This window comes from Populus nigra, chromosome 8 (assembly GCF_951802175.1).
Source record: "Populus nigra chromosome 8, ddPopNigr1.1, whole genome shotgun sequence".
Classification (NCBI taxonomy): domain Eukaryota; kingdom Viridiplantae; phylum Streptophyta; class Magnoliopsida; order Malpighiales; family Salicaceae; genus Populus; species Populus nigra.
Window position 1 is genome coordinate 15,844,406 of NC_084859.1, and position 10,740 is coordinate 15,855,145.

At 32.1% G+C, this 10,740-nt stretch overlaps 1 protein-coding gene across 2 annotated transcripts; it reads left to right on the forward strand.

The window, feature by feature from the left end:
* Positions 1 to 6,424: 6,424 nt before the first annotated feature.
* LOC133702099 (uncharacterized) lies at positions 6,425 to 9,736 on the forward strand. 2 transcript variants are annotated; one of them, XM_062126308.1, is made up of 5 exons: positions 6,425 to 6,587; positions 6,708 to 6,828; positions 6,929 to 7,373; positions 7,947 to 8,086; positions 9,080 to 9,736. In XM_062126308.1, the coding sequence occupies exons 2-5, from the start codon at positions 6,748 to 6,750 to the stop codon at positions 9,551 to 9,553; spliced, it is 1,140 nt and encodes a 379-aa protein (XP_061982292.1). In that variant the 5' UTR covers positions 6,425 to 6,587; positions 6,708 to 6,747; the 3' UTR covers positions 9,554 to 9,736. The 2 variants fall into 2 exon arrangements, with proteins under 2 accessions (XP_061982292.1, XP_061982293.1); XM_062126309.1 differs by having other exon boundaries at positions 6,428 to 6,587; positions 7,959 to 8,086.
* The last annotated feature ends 1,004 nt before the right edge of the window (positions 9,737 to 10,740 follow it).

The following is a 10,740-nucleotide window of genomic DNA, read 5'->3' on the forward strand; positions in this document are numbered from 1 at the left end:
CGTACGATGGGAAGAAGGTATATATCTGTGGTTATTAAGTTTCCACAGAGTATCATTCCCGAGCACAATCATTTGAATCATCTGATTTTGCTTCCCTTCATCTTTCTTCTGCTTATCTATGGATGTTTAGAAATACAGCAATAATTATTATTAAAAATATTTTTTATTTATAAATATATTAAAATAATATTTTTTATTTTAAAAAAATGATTTTTAATATCTATAAATTATATAAAAATAAACAATTTTTTTTTTTAAAAAAAAAAGCAAGTTACCTTTTCTTTTACTTGATGACCCCGAAGTCATGGGAGGCAATTAATTATTCTGTTTATTAATTTCTCTTCGCAAAATTATAAAAAATATCATGTAGCTTGAACTTGTGAATATTTTATATATTAGGTATTTCCTAATTTATATTTTACATCGTTTATATAATTAATTTCAATTTATATCATATATTTCAATCTTGTTCATTAACATTAATGACCATGAAAAAACGTTAAAAGTGTATTATGATTTTTTTTCTTCGCTCAATTTTCCCTTGAATTAAGAACTATTTCTAGAAACTGATGAGCGAAAAAGAATCTTTGGCCAACCGGTTTTTTTTTTTTCTTAATTAAAATCGTAATTGTTTCTGCTTCCTGTTATTGATTTATTACAACAAATAACGATCCAAAATTAACAGCATATTTTAGAGGATGTTATTAATTTCAATATATATATAGCAGCAACAACAATCTTTCAATCTGTCCTAAAATCCAAACAAAACCCAAGAACAAATCAGAAAATAAAGCAAAAAGACCATGTCTTCCATCTAGAAAAATCACACGCATCGATTGCAGATATATAGATGAAACCTTGTATATATATAGAGTAAATGGCATAAAACATTAACTCAAAAGAGGGTTTCCTGACTCACTCGATCCCATCTTAGGAACTGATGCTTTAATGAAACGAGTAAGGAAAACATAATAATTTGTAAGCAGTACTGTTGATTAATGTCCATTCTAGGCTTGCCTATACTGTCTTCTCCATAACTCGATAATATGTTCATGATTGTAAGCTCTGTCTGGATCACGAACACCAAGCCATGACCTGAAAAATTCAATTCATCAAACATTTAGCTACCTGGCAGATTTCATATGATGGATTATATTATTTTTTATAGATTTTAGTAGTTGAATTAAAATCAAAATCAAAATCAAAATCACTTGTTAAAACTTGAATTCATATGCAATAATTAATGGATAGTTATTCAAATATATAATTATAATTATATCTATTTGGATAAATCCGTATTCTGATTAATTAATCTGCTGCCGTGTATGAACCAAGCATGCCAATGATTTCCATCTTCTTTGACTCTCTGGTGTGAAACGCAAATGAGCGTGAAGTAAAAAAAAAATCGACTGTCGAATTGTACAAAGCTCAAGCGTATATTTTGCTTCTGTCTTGCAAAAATATCGACATCCATGGGACGGGCTAATTAATTAATGCACCCTTAATGGTCAAACATAGCGGTAGAAGGAAACAAGAGAATGGGTGAGACTTGTGTCTCACCATTCATTCCGATGAGGTGTCTTGGTCATCAGGAAATATTTTTAGATTTTTTGTTGTCTTCTTGAGGTATTTTGCAGCGTTGATGTTGGTTTGTGAGAATTTATTATGAGGAGATCAAGCTATTTCAACAGATAGATTTCAAAATGTACATGTCAAGGTAGTTGACGATGATTCAGATCAAAGGTCAAGTTAGTTTATTTTGTGCATGAATACAATTTTCTGGAAGATAATCGATGTTGCATTGTTTATCAAGCAATTATAGTGCTAAAAAAACATTTTAAATAAAAAAAGAAATCATTTTCTAGGATTAAAGTGATTGAAATATTCCTCTGATATTATTCTATCATACTTGTTGAATCTAAGCGTTCAAATCCAAATTGAATATTGTTGGATATATTTTTAATACATATTAAAAACATAATCACTAAATACAATTTCTTTCAAATATTTTAAATTCTTATATTTTAAATAAATAATGGGATTTTAGAACAACCAGCCGACATCAGACGATCCAAAAAAACCTTAAGTTGAAAACTATAGAATCTTCTTAACATCTAACGGAGTAGCTCTTTTCATTTAATAATGATAACAACTACCTAAACTCGTATGGTTATGAAATTAAACTCTTTCTCATACACAAACCGTTAAAATATCATTTAATCCGTTTGGTATTGTTCTTCTACCTGTCTATGTTTGAGTATGTTTTAAAAGTGTAATTGGCATGGAAAAAAAGTTAAATTAATATGTTTTGATAATTTTGATGTACTGATATTAAAAATAAAAAAAATCTAAAATTAATTATTTTAATATATTTTGAAGTAAAATATATTTAAAAAAATACTTTATATCATGATATCAAACACACTTTTACATCTTACAACTTTATACCAGGTCTTACCTTTAAAAAATTTCAGACTGCGCCACCCAACTATTTATATGCTCTTCTGTTTATCCATGATAACAACCTTTCCTTGGTAGGCTTGATCCCTGAAATTAATTTCTTCCTTGTTTATTCAAAGCTAAGACTTTGATTGATACTTGCTGTGCTCGCATTAAATCCTCAAATTAGGTTAAGTTGACTTGAGTGCAATGCGACCGACGTGTTTGCCGACGCCACACGGATATTGCCATGTAGCTCATAGATTGAGATAAGGTGTAAGGATTATAATTAGCTCATATAATTAGTTAATGATGCTGTCAAATTTTAGGTCAATGTATTGACGTTATTTCCACTGCTAGCTAGCAATAGTCAACCCTCATGCGATAATGTGAACAATCTTGCGCAGTAAAGAAGATGATAGGTATACTTCAATGGGCAAGCATATCTCTCAGGGTGGCCACCATCATTTCTAGCGCAGACCAGCAATCCTTTGATTTTTTACAAAAAGAAAACACGTTAAGGTATAATTGTACAGTTTAGGGCAAACCTGGAAAAATGTTAGACAGAAGTACAGAACACTGAAATCGGTTGAATCATCGATATCTTAGAGATATTTTCTGCAGAAAAGTACAAGCAGAAGTTTTCTTAGAGAAGAGGTTTGCATTTCCTCATGGAATTTGACACCAGCGGGAGCACCAAACACCATCACGGAATGACAATGAGACAACTGATCTTGAGTTTTAGATGCAATCCTTCCAAGAGCCTCATCCATCTATAAATCATAGCCAAAGATTTCAGAAATTACTGTAACAAACAACTTAATTTTCATCTAATACAAAATTAACTTTAATCAAGAAATAAACATGGTATTCCAATTTATCATAAGGTCAAGGAATTTTTTTTCTTCACATACGTAAGCTTCATGCAAAAACAGTATTCATGGAAGTTGTCGCACCAACTGAAGCTATTCTCCCACGGATCATACCAGAAGCTTGTCTAGATTTTTCCTCTCTCTCTCCGCTCATCTTTATCCAAAAACCCTCTCAAAACCTACCACTTAAATAAAACGGTACCAACACATTAATTATCACAATCAAAAGGCAAAAGATATTCTGAGTCAAAATCCATAACATCAATTTTGCTTCCAGTGCAGTAAAGGGGGGCAAAATCTTAGAAAAAAACAAAAAATTCAAAGGAAAGCTTCTTAGTATCAAACCAAAACACCAATTAATTTTCAAGAGACAAACTAGTAGAAAAAAGCCAAAAACACATGGATGAATTCAAAAACATATTGTACATGGATGACATTAGTATGAAAAGCAACAATACAATATTAATATAAAAACATATTGTACGTACATGGATGATATTAGTATAAAAAAGCCAAAAAAACTTCCGAGCATTGTAAACTTGCATGAGCTCCGCATTGACAAATAAAATGGCTCCAAATAATCAAGAGATCGCCCTGAGTTTAATCTGAAAAAAAATCTGAAGGGCTTGAAGAAAAACAAAAACGAACAGAGCACGTTGTTTATAAAATTGAGGTTAAACTTGGTCAGAAATCAAAACTCAACAATTCATATGAATATATATATATATATATATGTCAGAAATCAAAACTCAACAATTCATATGAATATATATATATATATATATATATATATATATATATATATATATATAAGCAAGCACAAGTAATTAAAAAGTCTATCTAAATCGACAAATCTGTTAATTGAAATCAGTCGAAAACAAAATTTCATATGAGAAAAGCTCAAGAGAGGCACCTAAATAGAAAATAAATACATAACAAAGATGAAGGAATAACCCAAATGTTCAATGCAAAGAACAAAAAAAACACAGCAAATAGAATTTAGAAAAAAAAAACACAAATAAGAGAGAAAAAGGTAACCAATAAGCAACAAAGAACACAGTAGACCCTAAAAAGCTTTTAAAGACCCAGCTAAGACATGCACTAATAGATAATAAATAATAATAACAACGGGAAAAAAGGCAGAAAGCAAAGAAGCCAGAGGCGAAGAAAAGTGTAAAGATCAAAGCTTACAAAACCCACTCCAATGGTACCAAATACGAATCATCCTGTTAAGAAAATAAACAAAAATTTAATTAAATAAGCGTCATTACTAGTACATAACTACATATGAAGGAAAAATATGCTCTAAGATGAATGAAGAAAAAAAAGGCATAAAAACATGATGGTGACACGCCACGTAGTTCAGGATCTAAACGCAGAGTAAAAATAATTGTGTGAATCCACAACAATGTATGTTACATTATATATAAATAAGAGAATGTACTTTACATTTACATTTTAAGAACAAAATTATTTGTTTAGTATGATAAATACTTTAAAAATAAAAATATAAGTATTTAAAGAATATAAAAAATATGAATCTTTTACTTGAGTAGTTTAGAGAATATATGTAACCTATAAACCTTGTAATGTTACTTAAATGGAGATATTAAAATGTCATTTTCTCCCGATAACGTTAATGAGAGATAAATATCTCTTACAAAATATTAATAACGGATATATATCTCTTACACGATTTTAATGTTAAAAAAATATGATAGATTTTTAAGAGACTTTTATATACCTAGGGATATAAAAAAATAATTATTCTTGATTTTTAATATTTTATGTTAAGAGTCATAAGAATAAACAAACAAAGTCTTGTGACCTAACATGGAACCTATAATGTTTGTTAATTTCATTTGTATTTGGACCTGGAATGATCCCGAGCCTAAGGTTGATGGATATAGCAATTTACCAGACCCACATGTACTTGGATTCAATGCATAGCCGAGTCCAAAGATATTGGGTCTAGCATCTTGCCAAACTTATATGTACTTGAACTTAGTGCATAGATGAACCCAATGATATTGAGTTTGGCGAGCACTTGATCTCATTGTGTAATTGAATCAAAGATGTTAGGTCTGTAAATAAGTCAGATCCATATTATTTAGATTTGATATTTTTTCAAGCCCATGTATGATGGGTTATTACTTTATCTTTTGCTCTTTTTTTAACATGAACTTAATATATATATATATATATATATATATATATATATATATATATATATATATAAACCAGGAATACGAAGAAGAAGAAGCAGCAATAATCGACCTAAATACTATAGGTGGCCTCGAAAGTGGACAAGTCTTCAGACCTCGTCACTCCAAGCCCAGCAACAAGGCCATTATATATCCTGATTTCATATTTAATCGGCCCTCCTTGTTGCCGTGAGTTATGGGCTCGTTGCAAAAAGACATGGGATCTTGACTTGCATGAAGCCTCTAATTCTGAATTCCTAACTATCCAAACGGATTTCAAGATCCTTGATAATAAGATCTTTACCTCGATGGAAACTTTAACATCGGCCCATTTCTGGGAAGGGATATAGCTTTCTGCGAAGACCTTATCTGCTTTATTCGATGTCGCTCAGCAAGGGTAAGTATATTCTGTGCTTGGGTTTTGATTTTGAAGTTGCCGTTTAGCTTTCACTTTGTGATCTCAGAGCTGCTTTAGGTTATAAATCTCTACAATACAATAGCCAATTATGTGGGTGTTTTTAAATAATTTGAAGACAAAAATTAATTTTAATTTACTTATAAACTCTTGTGATCAAATAAAAACCTTTTAAAAAAAGTACTTGTTGACATGCATGCTTAAAACTACATACAAAAACTAACTATACAAGGAAGGGAATGGGAATGGGAATGTAAAAAAAATCATTTTAAAATATAATTTATATTATTTTTTAATTTAACTTTTCAAATAAAAAATTTTTATGTTTGGAATTTACATAGATTTATTTTTTATTAATTAATTTTAATTTTTTTAAAAAAAGAGTGTTGAGATCTCAACCTGTAATTGTTTTGACTTTCATTTTATGTTAAAAAAATATATTAATTAAAAAACTTAAGGATGGAGGTGCAAAACCGAAGAAATTAAGGTCAAGTATATGTACCTCGTATCTATTTCAACTGCCAAACCCTACATAAAAAGAAATCTCTTCTTTGCTTAGTAGCTCAGCTCAATGAGAATCATAGCTTGTGTCCTGAAAGATTCAAGTAGCAAAATCATCCAAAATAGATGCAAACAACCGGTACTGTCACATCATAGGTTAGCATATACTTCATCCTCGATTAAGCTCTTTGCTTTTCTTCTTCTGTTTCTTCAAGACTCTGATGTAAAAATCTGAACTCTCTTTTTTCCTGTTTTGCTTTGATTTTATGTGAACAGTATCAATTTTTAGTATAACGAACTGGGTTTATCTCAAAACATGAAAACAAATCAAGTTCGCTTTCTGGGTCTGATTCTTGTACTACTTGCAGTTGTTATCTGCTCTCTTGCTGATTCAAAGGTAACTTATAAAGAATTAGACTTTGCTTGGTAGTCCTGTTATCTCTTAAGTGTACTTTCTTTTTATTTAGATTAATTGATTATGGATTTGATTGAACTAGGAAAGTGCAAGCACTGGTTTAAATCCGAAAGTGGATGTTACTACTAATAGTTCAAAAGGAGCAGGAGGGTCAAACCTAGAAACCAATTCTACTGAGGATGATAAAGGAAAGGAAAAGGGAGGTCAAGATGATAAATCTAAGGAGAGTATTGCTGATGATGTGAATAAGAATAAGATGGATAGCCAATCTGGGTCCAAAGATAATGATAATGCGAAGGAGGGTAAGGATAAGTCAAGTGAGGAATCTCAAGCAAAGAAGGGTGATCATAGTAAAAAGGAGTATTCGAGTAGCGGGGTAGAATCCAAGGATTCGTCTAAAGAGAAGAACGATAAAGGGGATACTCAGTCGAGGAAGGAGGGTCCTCGTGTTGAAGAATGTGATCAATCTAATAAGTGCACGGATGAGGAGAACAAGTTGGTTGCTTGTTTAAGAGTCCCAGGAAATGGTAAGTATTTGGTTTAATTGGTACATGTTTAATCTTTGTTTTGATAATGTTACCTGTTCCGGTGTTTACTTGGATAACTATTCTGATGTCTGCTTTTATACGTGTATGAAGCAGACTTCATAAACTGGCCTTTTTCCTGTTAACGAATTTTGTGATTCTTGCTTGTAATCTCTTTGTCTATCAAGAGGCTGTTCAAGTTTCTTGCAACTAAAATCATGAGAACGGCTGAGAAAATCCATTTGAAAGACTTCAAAAGTTTAATTTGAGGATAAAGGTAGTGAAATTCGCATGTTCTTGATTCTTAAAATCTCGAACCCTGAAGTAAATTGGTATCAATGGCAATCTTTTTTGAAGTTTTTCATCAAATTGAGGTTTTGATTACAATTTGAATCAGCTAACTTAAATTACCTTAGGAATGTTGAGTCGATACAAGTCCTGGTAACACTTGTTGTTATGCTTTTAGAAAATTTCAGTATACAGTATGGGAATTATCATTATTATGAACAGTTTTTTGTCATGAAACTGAAAAAGCTTTTGTTTATTGTTTGTTTGAAATATCTGGATTGACTTCAGTTCTATTTCTAGAATCTCCAGATCTTTCACTGTTAATTCAGAACAAGGGGAAAGGCTCGCTTAGTATTACAATTTCCGCTCCAGATTTTGTTCAACTAGAGAAAACAAAAATCCAACTCAAAGAAAAAGAAGACAAAAAGGTATTTATGACTGATGCGAAATAGTAATTGAAAAGGTTATGGAGGAGAATCGATTTCTGCTCCACTTTTAAAGCTGCATTAATAATATGGATTATTTTTCCCTTATGTTTTATGATCCTTTGTTATTTGCTGGTTCTTTTAGTTCATTTTCTGCAGTACTATTGTGGATTAAGACTAGCTTTTCTAGATATTGAGGTGGGAGGAACTGATCTCTTATATAAGAATGTAAAGAAGGGAATCGATGATAAGAATCTAAAACAATGAAAAATTATGAAGTAGAACTTTAAAAAAATTTCTAAAAAACCAGCAGCTCAATTGTAACTGATAGTAGGGGACTTCTATTCATGCTGGTAGACTGGAATCGATGTGTCAACTTCATTGATTGTTGATAGAACAGGTAGTGCAATGCCAGGGGGAAACTATGATTGTCGGTTTACAAGTATATTTAACCTCAAACCATAGAACCGTAATTTGGGGTTTAAGCCAAGAGAAAGAATTTAGCAATGCATTACATACCTTGTCCTGTTGCCATGTCAAGTGAGGTTTAAAGAACTTGAGTTGACTTGAGAAGAAATTTTGCGAACTGTATGAACGAATTGCTTTGATATTGTAATTTATCTAGAATGGAATACCTGCCTTCTAGAGGCGCATGAATGCTTCTATGACTGACCAACAAAAATTAAGGGTCTCTAATTTTCATGATATGCGTTGGCCTATCACCCAAATAGATTCTTACAAATTCAGACATCAAGGATTTCTGTGCTTGAAGCATGCCTGATAATTTGGCAATGGCCTGTTTTTCCGGCACAGAGACTTTTCATGTAATATTTGATGGTTTTCAGTCAAATAGGTGTCTAACAATTTGTGTATGCTCTTAAAATGATTGACATTTCTGCCTTGTTCCTCCTTCATACGAAAAAAAAAATCTTATGAATTCCCCACTGAAATATTTTGAATTTATCTATTGTCTTCTGGTTTGTTGCAAATGTTCAGGTGAAGGTTGATATAAAGGATGTTTTGAGAGGAAGTGAAAATTTGATTGTTTTGCGAGCGGGTAATGGTCAGTGCAAACTTGATATAAAGGATACAATTGCCCACTATTTTGGAAAGGAGTTCGACAAGTCTCACAAGTCTACCGATATAATAAACTTCATGTCACGAACGTCCACCATTGTTGTTTTATCCTTCGCTGCACTGCTGATCCTGGCATCAGGTTGGATTTGCATCAGCTTCCGAAGGAAGCACCCATCCAACAATACCTCTAAATATCAAAGGCTAGAGATGGAGTTGCCGGTGTCAGGAGAGGGAAAGACAGAGTCTGAAACCAATGATGGATGGGATAATAGTTGGGGAGATGATTGGGACGACGAAGAGGCACCTAAGGCACCCTCCTTACCTGTTACTCCCAACCTTTCATCCAAAGGCCTTGCTTCGCGACGTTTGAGCAAGGAAGGGTGGAAAGATTAGTTGTCTAGGTTGATGTAAACTTTCAAACAGGGAAAAGAAGACGGATTCCTATAGTTTGTTTTCATCAAAAGAAATTTCCCCTCATTTGTTCGCAGGCAGCAATTTTCTCTCGCCGCTGATGTACAAACTCAAAAAATGTCTTGCGTTCGTTTGGTCTTTTCTTAGAGCTCCAATTTTATGCTTTGTTTGGATTTTTGTCTTTCTTTTATTGACCGGAATATTAAAATAAAATAAAATTAATAGGCATCAATAAAAATACGCTGATCAAGACTTATTCCAATGTAGATTGTTATGGTATAATGACACTATTGCTCTCCATAGTGCTAGCAAAGGAAGTGCAAATTGGGAGAATTGAGATGGATAAAATAGTCTTATTCATTTAACATTATCTGAATAGATCTTTTTACCTTTTTCAACATGGTAAAAACACTTAATTATCTTTGAAAAACAAAAAAATATATTTTATTATCTAGGAGGAGCTTCTTGCTCTCACTTTCACTGTTTTTTTTTTTAATCAGTTAATTGATTAAATTATTTTTAAAAGAAAAAAAATATTGAACTTACTGTCAATGCTTTTTCATCTTTTCATTATAGATTTTTTATTATTATCATATGGATTGAAGATGATTTGATAATTTATTAAATATAAATATTTTTAAAAAGATGATTGGCATATGTAATTTCAAGTTAGCGCATAGATTGAGCTTGCCGGTGTTGGGTGGCGCGTGTGACATTATTTATTGGCCAAAATCAAATCCTAGGCGGCATTGGAAATTTCTTGGCTTCCCTGGTATGCAAACTAAGATGTGAGTGCATTTCTGAGGACTGCTTGTTTACAATCTGGGAATAATACTTCAAATAAGATTTTCTCCTTCTGAGTCGTTGAAGAATTGAAGTCACTGCGCAGACGTCAAATCAGCAAACCAACATTCCATGTGGGTGAGCACCGCCTTCAAACAGTCAAGCCGACCACCGTCTGCTTTGCGTCAGCTGTCACCTCACAATGATGTTGCCCTTTGGTGTTAAAGAGATTCCTGAAAAGAAATATGTCCGGCCATCGTAACATTTAGTCATATGATATTAAGGTTCTCATTTATATAAATCCGGTCCGTAAGATTATCTATTCAGTTTTTGTTCCACTTGAATCTAGTCTGTGTCGTGATTTCTTACCATAATCTGATTTCCCA

Excerpts from the sequence above, each read along its gene's own strand:
- LOC133702099 (XM_062126308.1), top strand. The coding sequence starts at position 6,748 with ATGAAAACAAATCAAGTTCGCTTTCTGGGTCTGATTCTTGTACTACTT. Across the intron at positions 6,829-6,928 it reads GCTCTCTTGCTGATTCAAAG|GAAAGTGCAAGCACTGGTTT; the intron begins GTAACTTATAAA and ends TGATTGAACTAG. Across the intron at positions 8,087-9,079 it reads AAGAAAAAGAAGACAAAAAG|GTGAAGGTTGATATAAAGGA; the intron begins GTATTTATGACT and ends GCAAATGTTCAG.